The 20801-nt window shown below is 36.8% G+C and overlaps 1 protein-coding gene and 1 long non-coding RNA gene across 2 annotated transcripts; both read right to left on the bottom strand.

Annotated features, from left to right (window-relative positions):
* Positions 1-5853: 5853 nt before the first annotated feature.
* Positions 5854-8227, bottom strand: LOC144464591 (uncharacterized). Its single transcript, XR_013492274.1, has 3 exons — positions 8135-8227; positions 7845-7902; positions 5854-6434 (listed from the first exon to the last, which is right to left on the bottom strand). It is a non-coding gene; the product is annotated as an uncharacterized LOC144464591 (long non-coding RNA).
* A 3970-nt stretch (positions 8228-12197) lies between these two features.
* On the bottom strand, positions 12198-15189 carry LOC117262231 (uncharacterized). The gene is made up of 6 exons (XM_078172091.1): positions 15135-15189; positions 14825-14900; positions 14215-14538; positions 13454-13747; positions 13029-13160; positions 12198-12831 (listed from the first exon to the last, which is right to left on the bottom strand). Exons 2-6 carry the CDS (start codon positions 14892-14894, stop codon positions 12758-12760), a joined length of 894 nt encoding a protein of 297 aa, XP_078028217.1. The 5' UTR covers positions 14895-14900; positions 15135-15189; the 3' UTR covers positions 12198-12757.
* Between the last annotated feature and the right edge of the window lie 5612 nt (positions 15190-20801).

Genomic DNA, 20801 nt, shown 5'->3' on the forward strand with positions numbered 1-20801 from the left:
TTGACTATACTAACTTGTATCTGTGCAGAGTTTGTTAATAGAGAGGTGTTTTCACATTCCTCTACTGAAGGAAGCGATGTCTGTGCATTTCCCTAAAGTCTGAGATTCAGACATACACCGGGCAGGCTAGATCACATACGTCACAAATTAGAAAGCCAATCGCTGTCTTATATGCAAACTCCAGCAATGAAACCTGAAACCTCCAGCACAGAGTAGACTCATTTCATGAAAATCTCAGTCAAATGGAATATATCTGTAGTGAACTTTGATTAGACCTATGGAAGCTAACCCTTTACTAAATGTTGTAGGTCATAATAACCCATGACTACAACACACATTTTGCTAATATGCATATACAGTTTGTGACCTTATTCTTAAATGCCTTGCAAAAAGTGCCAAAAACTAAGTCACATTTAAACTTTATAGAATAATGGAAATGGATTCATTTCATTGTTGTCCCAGTTGGTGGCTTTTATACACTGACTTCAGCTCACATTATTTTAAAAATTTGAGCTTTTTTATGCTTCAAGTCCCACAGCCATTTAAAATGATCCACCTTTGATACCAGTGCTTATTTATATAGTAACTACAGAGCATTGAAAGCTGAATAAAAAACCAACAAGAATTGGCAGAGGTCTTTACTCTGAGGTGTGAGTTTCCATTTCAGCTGCAGACGTAACTGTGTCCAAAAGTCTTCAACTGTAAATGCACCAAATATTAATTTTGTCAAACAGGCACTGTAAAGCCGTTTAAACATGTCATGGTTCCAACATCCATGCATGGAAACATGCTTTTGTTTTAGTATTTACATAACTACGCTGTAAGCACATGGTAAAGCTGTCTGAAGATGAGAGGTGTTGTATTTCTGCAAAGGACACGTGAAGAAAGAAAGAAACACTTCCTGCCTCTCACTGTTTGTATAGCCAAACCTTTTATTTAAAACCCATATATCACACATTACTTGCCAACATCTGCATCACTGAACTTTCGCACAGGCAACTTGTGAAATATATTGTTAAAGTGACATTTAAAAAGATGTGTGAGACTGTCAGTTAAAAACCACAGCTTTTTTCTTTCCTCTGCCGCAGCCACGGTTTCTTGTTTGAAACTCTCACGGGAAAGACTTGCTGCCTCTGCTGTAAACGGAGTGCAATAATCAGTGCAAACATTGACACACACATATGTTTGCTTCCACTTAGTTTGCATTCAACACTAAGAGTTTTTTTCCTCATGTAAATCAACAAAGAACATCAGGTGCAAAGATTGCAACAGAAATTTTCACATTTTTAGCTGTACCCAAAATTATGTGTTTATGGGATTGTGACATTAAATTTGCAGATTTTTTCATTTAATTTTGTTCATAAAAGTCAATCAGAGACAGTGACAGCATGGTAACAAGCATTAATTAATCCAGCAGGAATCAGAAGGACATGTTTTTACACTCATTTTCAATGTAGAATATTTTGTTTTGTTCTTTCAATATAGCTCCAAAGAAATATTATATGCTCAGAAATATCAGAGCATTGCCTTTCAAATTAGCAATTTGAAGTAATTCATCAGTACACATAATTAGAGTGTTCAAAGTTTTTAAATTGCTCAATATGAAGTGCTCTTTCACAGGTAACCTCACAGCTCTGTGAGTACTGTAGGTGGAACTACTGAGAAATATCAACTTAATCAAGCAGAGAAAGCATGTTTTTATTTCCATTATTTATGTTTTGCTTAATCTCATTAATATGTGTCTGTGAATGCTCGTCTTTATCAGCTAGCTTGTGACTTCTGGACCAACATCTGCTGAAATGATTGATTGAGTTATCACTTAGTCGATTTACATTTAATATTGTTTATCTTAAAAAGATCGATACTTGGCATCCGTGTATCAATACAACATGCAAAATATTGCGAGTCTATGCTGTATTGACCCCCCACCTGCCCGATATTTATTAGACCAAACAACTAATCTTAATTAGATAAATGATTGACAGATTTATTGACTAGTTGCAGCCTCGATCTGGATTTCCAAATCATCTGTGAAAAAATAGAGCATTTGGTCAGTAAAACCGGGGTTTTGGGCCCAAATGTGCACGTGTGTACACTACAGTAGTATGCTTGGTCTAGTCTTGTAAAAAAAATAATCTTTCCTACGCTCTGCAGTGTGTTTGTCAAGTTGCTGCTTGTCATCTCTAATGTACAGATATGTGTACAGGTGTGTAAACAGACAAGATTACTCTTTTGCATTCTGGTATGTGGCCAACGTTGTTTGTTATCAGGGGGTTTCCTGTGGTATTTCACTCAATGTATTGTTGCTAATGGATTCTGTGGTGTCCTCTGTGGTTTCTTATGTCATTTAAGTGGTCTTGGTTAGTAAGGAGTTGTGGCAAAGTGGTTGCTAATACTGCATGTATGCTGAAGGTAATGTTAAAATACCCTGTGCTTGTGGTGTAGTACTTGCACTAATATTGTTAAAATCAGGGGTAGCAGTAGTGACAACGATGATATTTGATAGTGAGAGAGATATGAATTAATCAGCACCATGGACAGAGACACAAAAAGAATGCATGTAGATCCAGCTCTGTTGATGTTTGCAGTGAAAATGCTGTGAAAAGTTCGAAAACATTGTTTGATATATGTAAACTATTTTTGATGAGAAAGCTTTTTCCATTTCCTGTTTGTTGTGCGCAGACTGTTTATAATAGGGGATTTAATGTTGTCTTAAGTTAATTCTTCAAACACTTAGGTGACACAGTTGCCACCTGGAGCTGTAGCAAATGCCAAAAGTATAATTTCACCTGCTTTTTAAAAATAAACACAGCAATAAATTTATGCAACTAAACACACCTTCAGTACACAACATTACTCTTCAGACTCATCTCTCATTCTCGAGGCTGCATTAGAGCAACAGTGGTGTTTGTGACTGACTTTTCAGTGTTGGATCCCATGATGATAGTTGTCATATCATTAGTATCATTAAACAACTAGAATTAGCAAAACAGAAAATATTCCTATAAGCGCTGCTTCAGGCATTGTAGCATGCAGAACAAATATAATGCCTTAAGTTTTGGTGAAATGATGCCTCTGCTTCAAAATGTAAAAGATAACTCAAAGGAGAAAGTTAGTTAGAAGTGTAAATAACTGGGAAATTTAAAAAAATATATTTGTCTCTGAAATGCATACTGTAGTATAAAGTACCATGAAATGTCATTGCACAAAAAAGTAAAAGTACCTCAACATAGTGCAGTGCATTACTAAATGCAGTTACTTTCAGGTTACATGTGGAGACCTCTGGCTCCACCTTGTGGTCAAATTATGATCACTGCATTTCATGGAGCATTCTGCAGTACCATATCCCTCAAAAACTTGTAGTCAGCATACTGGTTTAAACATTAGTCTTCTGCTGTAGTTTAAGAGAGTCTGTGTTGTTTGTGTCTTTGCCACAATGAATATTATATAAAGCTAAAGGTTTACACTATTTGTTCAAAGGTATTGAGGGACGTGCAATCATTTCTTTAGAGATTCAAATCAGGAAAATGGGAATTCCAGGGTCTGTCATGATGGCAGCCTTTTGTTGCATGTTGTTGCCTCCTTGTGGTCAAGATAGGAAGGTGAGAGTCTGTCAATTGATTACTGGTGCATGTAGCTTATTTGATAAAAGTGTCTTAAAACACTCTTTAAAGTCCCACTTTTCAATTGGTGTACATTACCCCATTCCCTGCAATTTTTATAGACCATATGTTCTGAAATTTCTTGGGTATCATGTGGTTAAGGTAACATTACGTAGGGCTGTTGCGGTGAAGGTAGCCCGAAGTCTACCATGATTTGTAAAATAGGTTGGGAACAGGGCTCATAGTGATTTCCTTTCCATAATGTGGTAATGGCCTCTGGCGCCATCATGTGGTCAGAGATGACACTTGCAACTCAGACTTGAAGCTCTCAGGTAGAGACTGTTTTTAAAACCACATAGTGTTCCAGACACTTCAGATGTAGCCTTTAAGCTTTCATTGTTAAACCACTGACCAGTTACTATGGGACAAACACAATGTACATGTAAAGCAAAATACTTTAACTTCCTGTTCCTAGTTGAACGGAAACCGTAAAACAGTGCTGTTTTTTCCCCCACTTCATATGTGGTCTTAGTTTGTTTGAGTACTTGAGTTTGATCTCTACACTATTGTGTTGATCACAGTTCACAGTACTGATGCATACCTTTTATCAGAGCTTGTGATGATTATATAGATGGCAGTGATGTTTTCCAGCTGTAAAACGTCTTAATAAACATGACATCTGGACAAAGTGAGATAAGACTTTATTATTCCCCCAGGAAGGAAAATAAAACATTTACATAGAATCCCTATCTCCATAATGACAATTCCTCCCTTCTACAAACTATAAAAGTAATACACACCACCAATACAGTAATACACCATTTTAAAACTGTTAGATTCAGATGTACACCTGCCACTCACTGTATTCTTTCTGACTGTACGAGACTGACCTGTGAATGTGTCACTTACAGGCTGTTGTGTGTTCCTCTTGTGAGATAAAAGTCAAGGAAGCGGTTATCTGTCATCTACGCCTTGCCAGTGAACAGTTTCCACCATCACATTCTGGTTTTGGTCTGTTTTTCTGTTTGTCTAAGTTGATCATTGCTAGAAGGAAAGAGGCACTAAGAAAAGTGGTCCCGTATGTTTAGAAACTGACTGAGCATCATGCATGAGTTTAAAAAAGAGTGTTGACATAAAGTTGATTGTAGTTCCTCAGATTTAAACCAATGACCAGTCCTAGTACAGACTTTTAGTGCAGAAAGTGGGTATTCTCTTTTGTGTAGTGTAAGATTTTTTAAATCATCATAGGTTCTGCCACAGTTAAAATCTTTTAAAGATTGCAAACATAATGACGAATGACAGCATGGAGTCAGCAGGATGCAAGTGCTCACAGGCCCTGGCTTTAAAGGAGCTGTATGCAGCATTTAGAGTATAACCTATCGTTCAGATTCTGAGCTTGAATTGCCTGCACTTGGCTCTCAACATGGAGATGGCTGAGCCGGCGGCTAACAGCTAAAGGTGCTAACAATGCAAACAGTGCTGACATTAGGTGTAACCGGAGGGTGGGCACCAAGCTTCTGTGATGATGCAGTTCCGCCACCTTGGGCCGGGACGGTGTTCTCCTGCGCTAACATACATGCATGCCTGGACTGTCTAACATAATAAAAACAGAGGAGCTTGAATTACAACACACAGAGAAGGGGTGTGATTTCACTCTCTGCTCAGGATGCCATTACTCCACAATGTCTTTACATAGCAAGTAGTTGTTTGTTGCTATATTAATGCTCTGAATGTCACTTACAGTTTCCTTTAATGAATTTGGAATTGGCATGGATGATAATGGAGGGATGGATGGTATAGACATCTGTACTGTATGGTTTTGACAGCTTATTGTGGAAGAGTGTTTTTGCGACTGAATGTATCTGTTAGTCATCCCAATTTTATTTCCTCTATGACTTACTGTTATCTTTGGCATAGATGTTTGACTTTTTTATGTAACAAAAATACTGTGTTCATTTTTAAAATATTTGTGAAATGATTTGAAAATACCAAAAGTGAAGAAACATGAAAAAATAAAACCACAAAAAAAAAGCACTTGCATAGTCTGAAAAACAAATGCATGAATGCTTTCAAAATAAAGACATTCCACAATTTTAATACAATAACCCAAAAACAAGAGCATATAAAAAGTCTTATTTAGTGCAGTATAGATGCTGTAATTACTGTCTCGATCACACACACACATCCTGTCTGAAAATTAAAACAAATTATTTTTAATCTGTGATTTTGTTAAAATCTTTACAATGTCACATTATATCAAGAAAAACAATGAAAATAAAAACGTAAAAGGCAGTGTTACATTTGAGAAACAAATTAACAAACAAAATGGTAGCTCAGAATGAAATAGATATCAGATGTACTATTTGTAGTCTACTGTTCAATATACTGTAGATATGTTTTGTCAAATATTGTCAAGTATTCAAACAACATGGAATAGATACTAGTAGCCAATATCATCTCAAGAGAACAAAAAACAAACATTTTTTTAAATAGGTTGAAATATAGTACCTTTACACTTTATCAGCTAGAGAACTGTTTTATCTCTGTTGACATTATTCCTAACTTGACACATTAAGTTTCTAGTCAGCTGACCGTATAAGCTGATGTTAACATTAGAGTCACTGGATTTGTCTTCTTCAGCTTCTTCCCCAGTCAGTGATTGTGAGTCAGCTGTCCGGTTTGTCCGAGAGAGATTGAGTAGAGTTCATTTTGAGTTTAGACGGTTATTCACTGATACAGACAAGAGCCCGCAGCCAGTCCCAGAGGAGCAGCTGATGTTCATTTGTTCTGGTGACAAACACATCTCAGACACAGCTGGCTTTGACACTGGAGCTGGAAGACAAAGATATGCAGTACATAATGCAAAGTAAATTTAATCTTTGAGTCTGTAAATTGTGGATTCACTTCTTTTTCATTATGTGTTTCAATTCCAGGAAACCTTTGAGGTTTGAGACATTTTAGATTTTAAAGAAACTGTTGAGCTGTTTTTTTAAAACAGCAACTCCTCACCAGTCAGTAAGAACTGAAGAAGTCTCTTGGATGAGTGCTGAAAGGTCTATAAGAAACTCAGCCAAGCCCAATATGGTTTAGCACTTAGAATTACCATAACCTGGATAACTGAGAATCTTCACCAACATACATTAAATATATTATTAAAAAATGATATTTAAAAATGCAAATACATTTATATATGTAAATATATAAATTATTTCTTCACTATAGCCTGTATATTATTTAATACCCATCCTAATATAAAAAAAATAGAATTAAATTTTAGAATTAAATAACTTACCCATAACATATACACAAGTGTGATTTGTTATATTGATTGGTATAAAATTTGAAATGCCATCATAATTGCAATATGCAATGTATAATAGTTGTTTATATAGGTACCCACTAAAATGTTTAAAATAACTACAGAGTACTAATTTGTTTTTATAAGGTTGACTTTTATAGGTTAGTAAAACTTAGAAACACAATATGCTCACCACATGAATTTGTAGTATTTGAAAGATAATGAAATAATTTATTTTACACTATAAATGATTAGTATAATTAAATTACATAATTAAATTTACCTTATTGAAATATATATATATATATATATATATATATATATATATATATGTGTGTGTGTGTGTGTGTGTGTGTTCCATCTGTGAAGAATACAGAATGATTGTGTTCCTTATCTATAGATACTACTGTATTGAGTATATTTTTTTAAATTTTGCATTTGTTGATCTTTATCAACAACATCTATATATTTTTTTCTAGTGGGCAGGTAAAAAAATCAGCAGCTCAGCAAAACACTGCTGAGCTCCAGTAGTCTCAGATAAATTGCATGCCAAAGTCCCTGATAGGGAAAATAAATAGATAAATAAAATATTCAGAGTACTCATAAACTGGTGTGTAGTATTTCATTTATGTAGGGAGAAGGAAAAATACCTCATCATCACTATTTCAATCTAATGCAGATGGTCACCAAGTGTTTAAAGTCATGTATTTATTGTGATAATGTTTTTATTTCATTCCAAGTCCAGTCAGTGTTATTAATTTATTGTGTTTAATGGTATAATTTGAATTAATTATAATTATTATTTACTAACTAACACAATAGTTAATCATGAAAATGTAGGCGACACTGTAACTGTATCTGAATTATTTAATATATTGCATCCTTAAGTATGATTTTGGTGCACACACCAACACTGTTAACTATGCAGTTATTCTGAAGTGTACCTTTTGCCACACCTGTTGTTGCCAGAGCTATGATGATCATGTGGATGAAAATCATTTTCTGTTGGAACACAATTACATTATGTTCATTACACAGTGAATTTCTGGCATTGAAAAGACACTTTAATAAAGCCAATGCTTGGTCATTTATAGATACCACGCTTGGATTTTTTTATGCACGTTTTAGTCTTTTAGAAGTTATAAAAAATCATGCAACAACTTGTTAAATATTACCCTTTCTGCACACTTAAGTTAACTCCAGCATAACTGTTGTCAAATTTAAAACTACTCACCACTCACTGCCTCCTACTATACGATGTCGTCTTTGTGTCTTGTTGACTGGCTTGTGAATTTTCCACTGACAGCCTGCTGGTATATCTCTGACCTTTTTGTGTTGTGTGGAGAGAAGTGAAGAAGCAGTTGTTTGCACTCAGATGCTGTAGGAACTACTGAAGCACAAGATTCCAACCACTTCACAATGATAAATAAGTGTGAGACAGAATGCACATCTTGCTTATGTGTGTTTTTATACCTCTGCGCCAGCAATAGCTGTTGCCAAAAGCATTATGTTCTCTGTCTGTCCGTCCGTCCCATTCTCGTGAATGCAAAAACACCTTGAGTGAATTTCCTGAAATTTGACACAAACATCCACTTGAACTCAACAATGAACTGATTGGATTCTGGTGGTCATAGGTAAAAGGTCAAGGTCTTTGTGACCTGGTTTGTTTTGTTGGTAATTTGCATTACCAACGTTTGTTAGCGGTAACTGAAAGGAAAAATCACCTCAGACATGATCATGTCATAGGGTCTGTGAGAAACCACAACTTTTTCCGTTCTCAGTCTCTGCTTCAGCCACAGTTCCAACCACTGGGTTTACATGTTTAATTGCAAAAGATCAAAGATGGATGGAAAAACAGAGAGAGGTGGCCATGCTGTGGTAGACTGAAGGATCTGGTACGAGAATTAATGCGGTGAAGACAAAACAAGCTTTAGTAATTTAAGCAGTGACTTGATGCTCAATGGTTTTCTCAAATAATCAAAGTATGCCAAGAGATCCACTTGCTAGTGGGATAGGTCGTATGTCCAGGCTCACTTTATCTCTGGTGTAAACATTGAAAGACAAAATGTTTGGAGGAGGCTACATACAAGACTGCAAAATTGGAGTTAGAAATTTGCTCAAGCCTCAAATGGTGCAGAGTTCACTTGAAGCCCATGTAGACAGTTGGTCTGGACTCTTGATATGAGTAGAGTTAAGTGGACCTTAGTCTCTATATACAGACTCTATGTTCAGTGAATGTAGAGTCTGTAGGCAAACCCCGGAGATCTTGCCTCCGCGAGAGGGGCAGAAGAGCCCTGGTTTCCAGTTGTAGGCTGTTTGTAGTCCACGTGATATTGACCAATCACGTTTGAGCCGGCTGCAGTTGTTGCCAGGTTAAATGGTCCATGCGGTGAACTAACAAGGCGGAACATAAGTGGCGTCACTGCAAACTCTGAATCCATCGCAATCGTTCAGCATATTTACTTATATATAAACGGAAGTCGGAAACAGAAATTCGCCTCCTCCACCCAAATCAAACCGGAATGCCAAAAAATCAGGGGTCTGCCCCCAGAGGCTGTATCGCCATCTGCCGGAAGTCAGACGCCGAATACAGCCGATGGGTTCCGAGAATGAGTGGACCTTAACATGATGTGATGATGTAGAAATAGTGCCTCAGCAGTCGTCTATTATCTTAAAGGGCCAGTGTGTAAAATGGGTTGAAAACAGTGACATCAGTGGTCAAATTCTAGATTGCAGGGCTCACTCGCTCACCCCTCCCGTCGGGTAAATGATGCTGGCCTCGTAGGGACAAAAAGCCTTGCGCAGACACGAGTTTTTCAGGAGTAGGTCTATCTAGCACAACAGGGAGGTGAATGTTTTTTTAGAAATCTAAACCATATTACGATAGCAGGAGACCAGAGTAACGTCCGTTTATTTGAGCACTCCAAAAACTCACACCTACTCATTTACAATACCTAGCGGGACACCCCCCCCCCCCCCCCCCCCCCGCTCCACCAATCTCCAGCACTGACTGACAGCGTAGCCGGTAAACAGAGCTCAGCTGTTTATTTAGCCTAACGATATCTCCGGACTATAGTATCTGCAATGGACGACTTTGAACGCGATTTTGAAGAGTTTCTTGTAGCGGACACAGATCCAGAGCCATACCTGTTTGAGCCGGAGCATACAGATGAGAGCCGGAGTACACTGAGTGGGCGAGAAGAGAAGCTGAATCCTCTACTCCCATTTTGCTGCACAGAATGGGATTCGGTGCTACCACCGTTGGGGAGATATATCATCAGGAGGAAAAGCGCTGCAGAGAGTGCATCACAAGGAGTGAAGTTGCGTCTTCTTTTCCTCGCATATGACGGTTCGGGTTCATTCTCTCCTGTTGCGTGGTAAGTGTGGTCCATTCGCAAACTTTATAACTAAAAAAACTTTTCACTACTCTCTATCGACGAACTACTAACATTCTCGGCTGTTTCCTCCTCCTTCTTCCTTCCTCCCACTGTCTTCGTTGGTTTATTTAAACACGCGAAACGCGTTCTTTGGCTGGCTGGATTGTCCGCTCGGGCTGCCTTATGGCGGCGCAAGATGGCGACCTCTCTAAAGCAAGGCCCTTGCTATATATATATATATATATAAGCATTAATATAAGGCTACGAAAACCAAACGAATTTTATTTTATAGCGATTATACACTTATATAAACATATTAATGGGTAGAATATTCAGATTCAGATTCAGATTGACAATAAACCATGCCAAATATTACACACTGGCCCTTTAATAAGCACACTACTATGGAGAAAGTTAACACAGACTGAATTGTTATCATATATATATATTTTTTTATGTGATTATTGTCTTCAGTGCTTGCAGCGTGTACTTATATATTTAGTTTTGATTTTTTAAAATGGGGCTGTGTGAGGTACTATCGTCAGTTAGTCATCTATAGTCTGTGTTACCTACAGTAAATGGTAGTCGGGAGTGTGCTGTGCACTGTATCATGCTGCATTTCAGTTGTTCAGATTAGAAAGTGCTGTTGCTCAATCAAACTGAAACAAAACGTCGCTTTTCTAAAGATTTCAAAGATGTTTCATGATTGCGTTCTTTCCAGGCTGTTCAAACCAAGCGGCAAACTCCGAGGCTGGAAAAATGGGCCAACATAGAAGTGTCAAAATCTGCAGTTCCTTAAATGGCCACTTGAAGCCAGCTCCAAGAGCAAATTAATCCCCATAGACACCCATGTTAAAATGCCCAGTTTAACAGTAGAAAGAAACATGTTTACAGCCTCGTACAAACCAGTTTTGGTCTCTGTAGCCAATTTCAACATTCATTACTACTGTACAGGGAATGAATTTGCATATAACTTATCTGTTAACATTTTATTGAGTCTTGAAGTTACACATATTTAAGGTTGTGGCCGCTTAAAGTGACAAGCTGTCTGTGAGGCATCGCTGCCGTCTATGAGTCACAGCCTTCCCTGGCTCCCCCACAGCTTCACATTCTCATCCAAATATGGTCAATTCTGGCTTAAAAAAAAAAGTCAAGATGACGATGATCAAAATGCTGAACTCGAGTCTTTAAATTGGGAGTCCACAAACCAGTGGGTGACATCAGAGTAGAAATAAAACTGGTTGTTGCTTGTTGGCAGAATTGTGTTTCCTTCAAAATGTAATTGCTGTTGCAACTTACAAGTATTAAAGCATAATTTGTAGTAGGTAGAGTTGGTTTACAGGTCCTTCAGTGTTACTGACTCAGAGTCAACTGGTGTTCATGTTTAACTGTAAAGAAAGAATAAGAGACCAAAGAAAAGAAAAAGAGAGAGAGACAGAGAGGTGGTCATGCTGTGGTAGAGTGATGTGTGTGGTCGGAGAATCAGCACAGCAAAGACTAACAAATTAATCTTCTGTTGTTTTTCATTTTAGCCGTGACTGGATACTTGATGTATGTCTTTATGTCGTTAGGTTTTATTACCAAGAATCCTTTGAATAAAACTGCTCAGGCTTCAAAGGATGGACTCAACTCATCTCTGCACACACTGAAGGATAAATGTCAGCATTTGCTCACAGCTAATTATAGCTTCTAACTTCAGTTTTGCTATGACTGAAAACAGTGCTGCATTAAGGAGGCTGTGTTGGTGTGGGTGTGTGGTTACAGACACCTGTGAGAAAATGAAAGGCCAGTTTGATCGATGATTTCTCGCAAAACTTTGCACAGTGGTTTGTACTACTGAGACACGACTTTTAAAACTCTTGAACTGAAACAAGCTGTTTGTGTTGGAAAAAAAGACACCAGCATTATATGATTGTTCAAATTTCATTTATTTACCCTATGCAGTTTATTGCCAGATGATGTTACACTGCGTTAAAGCAGAAGTTTAACCAGTTCCAAGCCTCTCGCAGCTCAACCATTTATTCTGCAAAGCAATGGTCTAAGCAACAGTGACAACAGTGCTATGCACCAATCCAGTATTTACAGGAAACAGCTATGCTAGAATAGAAAATAATTAAGACAGATTACATATATTTGTAAACCTAAAGTAAACTCATCAATATTACATGTTGTCAATATATTTCTTTAAGAAAATACAAACTAAAAAACACAAAACTTTGACACATGTATTTAAAAGAATCCTTGCAAAGTCACTCAAATACAGGGCAGATAACAGAAAATAAGATCACAAAAAAGCATGATTATGTCTGAAGTTTGACTCTTTTTTTTTTTTTTTTTTTTTTTTCAAGCCATAAACACAATGACCTCTGATTACATTTTATTTATCTCCAGGATAGATTCCCAGGAATGGAAACTTTGGGGTCCTAAACAGGGCTGGTGCTTAATGATGTTTTAGGAGAAAATTATGTTGTATTCTGATGTTAGTTGGGTCTGGTTTTCCTTGTATTCTCTATTATTCTAACAGCTGTGTAGATAATTTCATCTTCAGAGTTACCTGGGAAAATAAAAAAAAAACAGACTTGAAATGTAACCTATCACAGATTTAAACATTTCTGTCTTTACAGATTTATTTAAATGGTATTAAATGAATGTAATGCAAAAAATTCAGAATCTACAATATAAAATTATGACAATCTAACTTAATGTCAGTTTGGTCCTTATTGAGATGAAGGGAGGACATACTTCACTTACCCTCATTGGTAGTTGTTGGTCTGTGTTGGTTATGAAGTTTTAGGACTCTAAGACACAGCGCCACAAGGAGAAGGAGAGCAACAACACCAGCTGCCACAGCCAAAGTCACAACAGGGAAGGAAGAAACTAAATCTAGAAAACACAAATTTCAAACCAAATTAGGTATTATGATGACGTTGACTTGTTAGTTTCAGAGCTACCAAGGTCCTTCTCAAATCTTTCTCCAAGTAGTTTTCTTACATCTGGTATTTGTGTACAGATCTCAGGTGAATACTTCCACCTAAAACACTTCAGTGATGTACAGTATTCTGTTATTAATAAGCCAAGCATTGCCATGTAGCCAGAAAGTGATTTCATTCATTCATTTGAAATAGTTGTGAGCTGATATTTAAAAACAAAAAAAACAAAAAACTGTTAAACTGTACCTTTGCAGCTTTTCAGGTGAATAACTGTTTCATCTCTGCTAATGTTGTTTAAAACAAGACACTTCAGGTTTCCTGTCAGCTGACCATGTAAGGTGACGGTAACATTTGAATTACTTGATTTGTTTTGTTTTGCTGTACTATCAGCCAGTGACTCCATGTTTACTTTACTATTGTACAGTAAGAGATCATCCAAAGTCAGAATGAACTCTATTCCATCTCCCTCAGAGGAACAGCTGATGCTCATCTGTTCTGGTGACAAACACGTCTGAGAAACAGCTGGCTTTGACACTGGAGCTGGAAGACAAACAGAGAGTAACAGTCTACAGTCCAAAATGCATAGTAGAATCCACAACTATGTAGCCATTATCTCATCCAATTACTATATTGATTGTTTAATTTAAAAAAACAACAACTTGGGAGTGCTAAAACAATTAAATTATTTTTCAAACGTTTTCATCGTAAAGAGGGCAATGTGTAAAACACAGTATGAAACATAAATGTGAGAGTGTGGAATGAAACATACGGCCGCAAACCTGATAGAGACATCAAACTTAGATGCAGTAGTTTTTTTTATATTCACAATTGGTATCAAACACAATTAGAAAAAAAACATTTAATTTTATTTACCCTTTAAAAAAAAATTCCATGTATTACTAGATTATTTAATTCTTGTATTAGATAAAGTAGATTTTTTTCATCCACAATTTGAATAAGACACGTTTTTTCTTTCATATTTTTTTTTATTAGATTACCCAACCTACCTTGTATTACTAGATGCACATTGACTTTTTTCAATAAAACCCCATCAGATCCAAATTCTTCCAGCACATAGTCTCCAGTGTGTCTCTTCATTGCTTTATCTAGTTTGATTGTTCCATTGGTGAAGAGTGCAGACTGATTCACATATTCTTCATGCAGAGTCACTTTCTGATTCTTTTGTATTTTTAAAATTATGTATTTATTATCCTTTTTTAACAAAATTTCTGTATTAGATGTCTTTGACAGTTGAAAAATCAACAGCTGCCCCACTGCTCCAAAACACATCCGAGCTCCAGTACCTTCTGAGAAATTACATATGATAGATCCTAAAAAAAAAAAAAAAAGCAAAAAAAAATTAATGCTGTAAAACACATTCATGTCATTACAGCAGGGAAAAGGAAATGATACAAGGCCATTCAACATTTATTATGATATCATTATGTTTTACTGCCGAAGTTATATTTTTCTGTTAAATCTAATTTTAGCTGCATTCCTCAGTGATTGTCTCTGTAAACTTTTCTGCCTTAATTCTGTTAAAAACATGTTTCTACTGAGTTATTGTCTATACACTGAGTGTAAGAAATATGTTAGGACAGTTAACTGCACAAATACCTGTTGCTAGAGCTGTTGTTGCCAGAGCTGCTGTTGTCAGAACGGTGAAGATCATGCTGATGGAAATCATTCTTTTCTAATGTGACACAAAAATCTCACATTAGTTCTTTTTTTTAAAAATGTATTTATCTACTTAAAATTACAAAATATAAAATCAGTTCGTAGGTTGAAGTTTAAAAGTCCATTTTAATGAAAATTAGATGAACAATATGATTAGCACATTTTGACTGTTTTAGAAAACTGACAAGAATTCATAAGCTCTTAGATTTATTACTCTTTAGCACGAGATTAAAATTAAACTGTCACTCACCGCCTTCACAGTGGTGCGATGTCTTCTTCCTGGCTGTTAGGCTGACCTGTGAATTTTCCACTGACTGGCTGGTACATGCTCTTACTGTCTTTTTGTTGTGCTGCAACAATGAAGGAAGTGGTAACGTGTCGCCGGTCACAACTTGCCGGCAAACAAAGTGGACATCTTGTATCTGGCAGTGCTCAGATATAGACTGTAGACACAAACTGTGGTTTCTTAGACTTGAGCTCTCATTTGCTGTGTGAGATGTTAAACATTTACTGCTTTTCTTTGTTTGTATGCCTCTGCGCTGGTGATAGCCGTGGCCGGGCTCAGACATATTATATATTCCATGGAAGGACAAATGTCCATTTTGAGTCAAGGATGAACTGATTAGATTTTGGTGGTCAAAGGTCAAGGTCACTGTGACCTTGTGTGTCTTATTCTAATGAGTACAATATCATATTGTATTGTATCAAAAAAACACCTTGCAGGAAATTCTACCAATTTGGTGCATATCTCCAAGGTCAAGGTTACTGTGACCTCACACAACATGTTTTCAGCCAACTTAAGAATTAATTAGCTAATTATGACAGAATTTCACACAAATAATTATTAACATAAAATGATAAAAAGATGACTTTATCCAAATGGTCAAACTTCAGCTTCACTTTGCCATCATAATGTTCTTCTAAAACACTCCTCTTGCCATTACTCAGTGTCATAACTCAGGAACAGAAGGGGAGACATTTGGTCAGAGACTGAACTGGTGACTAAAATTGGATTGTGTTGTTAACACGTTAACTAGTGTCATGATGTGTCATGCAGGTTGGCCCTAGGTTTTAGTTATTGCAGTGTGTTCGTGTGCAACTTTTTGGCAGAGACAAGGGATGACTTGAGGCTTAAGTTCTTAGATGTTAGTTTGGTGTGTCTTGGCCTTCAAGTGTCTGTCATTTACTACACTGACTTATATCTGTGCAGGGTTTGTTACTAGAGAGGTGTTTTCACATTTGTCTACTGAAGGAGGTGATGTCTGTGCATTTCCATAAAATCTGAGATCCAGATGTACACCAGGCAGGCTAGATCAGATACGTCACAAATTAGCCAATCGCTGTCTAATATGCAAACTCCAGCAATGCAACCTTAAACCTCCAGCACAGAGTAGACGTATTACATGTAATATAAAAATCTCAGACAGATGGAATATATCTGTCTGTAAACTTCAATTAGACCTATGGTAGCCTTTACAATTACATATAACATGACAACACAAACACACTAATACTGAGCAGCCATTGCTGTATGTCACTAACTTTGTGTCAGCCACTGCCAGTTAGAAGTTAACAAACAAAATAAACCAATGAGAGATGCTCACACATACCATTCTGATCCATATGCTAGTCTCCAATTTTAGTTCACAGCGAACTCCTCATCTGAGTGTGGGTCTGACTGAGGCTCAAACATGTGGAGCTGAATCTCTCCTTTAACTATTCTAAAGCTAGCCATCTTGATGCCCCTGCTTCTTCACTGGTCAATGGATCCAGAATTTCTCAGTGACAGAAAAAGTATAGATGTGCTTCCAGCCCCTTTTCAGAGTTTTATTAATTGATTTATTTACTTATCATGTAGGGACCCCAGGTTGAACCTAATATTAATCATAGCAGAGTATTTTTAAATACTTAAATTGTGTCTGGAGGGGCACTTAAAGTATTTTACCAAATGTAATAGACTCTATGATTACAACATATATTTTTGCTTTGTACATTTCTTTAGGGAATGTGCACATACAGCCTGTGACCTTATTCTTGAATGCCTTGCAAAAATGTACCAAAAACTAAGTCACAGTTAAACTTTATAGAATAATGGAAATGGATTAATTTCATTGTTGTCCCAGTTGTTGTCTTTTCTGCACTGACTTCACCTCACATTATTAAAAGTTTTTTTTTCTGCTTCAAGTGCTTCTTTAAAGACGAGATTTTTTCTCTTTTTTATTTTTTGTTACCAAGAGCAATATAAGACTTTAAAATATCCTCAGAAAACTGTTTTTGAGTCCCTCAGCCATATAAAAATATCCACCTTTGGTATCAGTGCTTATTCATATAGCTACAGAGCATTGAAACCTTAATAATAAAAACACACAAAAATTGCAGAGGCCTTTACTCTGAGGTGTGAGTTTCCATTTCAGCTGCAGATGTAACTACGCCCAAAAAGCCTCCAGTTGACATTAATTTTACTATATTCCACCTTACTATATTGTATAAATTTTAAGGGTGGTTGCTTTTTGTTGCTCTTGTGCCCATAGTACCATTTTCTCTGAGAAATATTAAATGACACAGCTTTTGACACCATTTTTAATGTCAGAACAGGACAAACGCAGAATATTTGTTAATTATGCTATGGATACAGGAACTGTAATTGATGGGGAGAGTAGCTGTTCTCTATATTTTAGAAATTAAATGGTTCCAACATCCATGAGACCATCTTTTGTTTTAGTATTTACCAAACTACGCTGTAAGCACATTGTAAAGCTGCCTGAAGATGAGAGGTGTTGTATTTCTGCACGTGAAGAAAGAAACACTTCCTGTCTCTAACTGTATTGTTAACCAAACATTTTATTTAAAACCCATATATCACACATTACTTGCCAACATCTGCATCACTGAATTTTCTCACAGGCAACATAGGCGAGGTGAAATTAAAAAAAATGTTTCAGACTGTCAGTTAAAAACCACAGCTTTTTTCTTTTCTCTGCTGCAGCCATGGTTCCTCGTTTGAAACACAACACCACAGGAAAGACTTGCTGCCTCTGCTGTAAACATCAGTGCAAACATAGACAGATATAACTGTGTGTTTCCAGTTAGTTTGCTTTCAACATACATTAAAGCAGACAGGCAACTACTTGAGTTTTATTTCCTCACATAAATCAATAAAGAACATCAGGTGCAAAAATAAATACAAATATTTTCACATTTTTAGCTCAGCACAAAATTATATGTTTATGGGATGCTGACAATTTGCACATCTTTTGATTTAATCAGAGACAATGATAGCTTTGTACCAGACAATAATAAGCAGCAAGAATGAGAAGGAAATGTTTTAACACACATTTTTAATGTAGAATTATTTAAAAAAAAAAAAAAAAATGTTTTCCATGTTACTGTATATGCTTAAAAATGACAGAGCGTTGCCTTTTAAATCATGAACTTTAAAGCAATTCATCAGTACACATAATGTTAGTTTTCAAATTGCTCAATATGAAGTGCTGTTTCACAGGTCACCTCACAGCTCTGTGAGTACTGTAGGTGAAACTACTGAGAAATATCAACTTCATCAAGCGCAGAAAGCATGTTTTTATTTCCATTATTTATTTTTTGCTTAATGACTTTAATATGTGTCTGTGGATGCTCCTCTTTGTCAGTTAGCTTGTGACTTCTGGACCAACATCTGCTGAAAAGAACAAAAATATATAATTGGCATTTTTCAAGCAAAAATGCCAAACTTTCCTAAGTTCCATCTTCTAAATGGTCACAATTTGCCCCTTTTCTTTGTCTGTTGTGAGAGCAAACTGAATTTCTTTAGGTTCTAAACCCTTGTTCAGACAAAACAAGACACTGATGTTGTCACGTTGGGTTTTAGAAAATCGTGACAGGCATTTTGTGTAAATGTGTGCACAGTAGTATGCTGTGTCTAGTCCTGTAGTGTTCTCCCCTATGCTCTGCAATATGTGTGTCAAGTTGCTGCCCGTGATCTCTAATGTACAGATATGTGTAGAGGTATGTAAACAGACAAGAGTACTCTTCTGCTGTTTTGGTTTGTGGCCAACTGTGTTTTCATTGCCTAAGACAGAGATGGCCTTACTTTTTGAAAGGGGACCAGATTACCTAGTGTGAAAATAGCTGGGGGCAAACTGCTTCTTGCATCATAAGGGTTATTTTAAAAACAAAAATCAGATACAGATGAGACAAATCAACTGTTTCCTCTTTCAGTGAAAAAATATTTAACTTTCCGTCTTTGTTGTAAAGTAAACTTGCTTGATTTATCAATATTGTGTAGTGGGCCACATACAGTGTATTTTGAGAGACAAGCCTCAGGCCGTTTGAAATCATCGCATTGCAGGCTACAGTTGGCCCCTGGGCCAGACTGTGGACATGCCTGCCTCAGAGCTTCAGCATTACAGAGCATTCAGGCTGAAAATAGCCCTGAGGTAACTAAAATGATACAAAACAAACACCTAATTATTTTCAATATTTTTTATTTGTGCTCACTGACTAAGCAAAGCATGCCTACTTTTGTGTTGTGTGAATGATTGTGAGGCTAATGAAAGGTGTTTTGAAAGGTGTACATGGACACAGCGTCTATGTGGCTCTCAGAGTGGTGCTCACTGCTTTTGCAGTTAGAGTTCCTACGTTATCTGTAGGTTCTTGTTAGGTAGTTGTTATGACACTCTGGATGCTTGTCAGAGCATGGATTCATAGTTGCTACAGTGTTCTGTGTGACTAAGCAGTACTGAGTGGTTATTAGGGGATACCCTGTGGTATTCCAGGCATTGCATTGTGGGTAATGGTTACTGTGATGTCTTGTGAGGTTTCTGATGTTATTTAGGTGGCTCTTACATTTTTGAGGGGTTGTGGCAAGGTGGTTGCTAATGTGTATGATGTAGTTGATGTCAAAATACTCTGTGCTTGTTGTGGAGCACTAGCACTAAGACCAGCAGTAGCAGTAGTGACAATGACATCAGCACCATGGACAGAGACACAAAAAGAATACATGTAGATCCAGCTCTGTAAACCATTTTATGGTGAGAAAGCTTTTTCTATTTCCTGTTTGATGTGTGCAGACTGCGTTCATGCCAGTTTTCAGTGTATAATTGGGGATTTAATGTTTACTTAAGCTTCTTCTTCAAGCACTTCTGGCAAAGGCTAAAAGTACAATTTCACTTGCTCTTTAAAATAAACACATCGATAAAGTTGTGCAACTAAACACACCTTCAGTACACAACATTACTCATCAGACTCACCTCTTTCATTCTCGAGGCTGCATTAGAGCAACAGTGGTGTTTGTGACTGATGTGTCAGTGTTGGATCCCATGAAAGTAGCATTAAATGTAATTACACGAGAAAAGTTGAAGTACCTCGACATTGTGCGGTACTTGACTTAATGTAGTTACCGTCAGGTTACATGTGAGGACCTCTGGCTCCACCTTGTGGTCAAATAATGATACTGCATTCTATGGGACACTGCAGTGGTGACTACCTGCTCTCTGCACAGTTGCTGAGGAGCTGAATTGTGAGGACAAATGTTCTTTTTTATTTAAAGTTGTCAAATCTGATTTCATCATTTAGACAGACTTACCTTTTTTTAATGTGTAATTTCACAGCGGTTCATTTTGACTTTTAAAGATATCTCTCCTCTTAACTTTTAACTAGTTGTTTGGAGACTTAGAACAGGTGTTACCTTTCACCTTGATGGTGTGTGAAATACAGACAGGAAACAGTAAAACACTTGAGTGAAAAGTGTCGATTGTGTTGATCATTAGCACCAGTAAGACTTTGATTAGATAGTTATTTTTAATTTTTTTTTTTTTTTATACAATGCAGACACAATTACAAAGCAAATCACTGTAAAATAGTTCTGTTGTATTTGGAAAGCAAATGCATGAAGGCTTGAAAAAAACAAAAACAAATTGTA

This window comes from Epinephelus lanceolatus, chromosome 11 (assembly GCF_041903045.1).
Source record: "Epinephelus lanceolatus isolate andai-2023 chromosome 11, ASM4190304v1, whole genome shotgun sequence".
In the NCBI taxonomy this organism is placed as follows: domain Eukaryota; kingdom Metazoa; phylum Chordata; class Actinopteri; order Perciformes; family Serranidae; genus Epinephelus; species Epinephelus lanceolatus.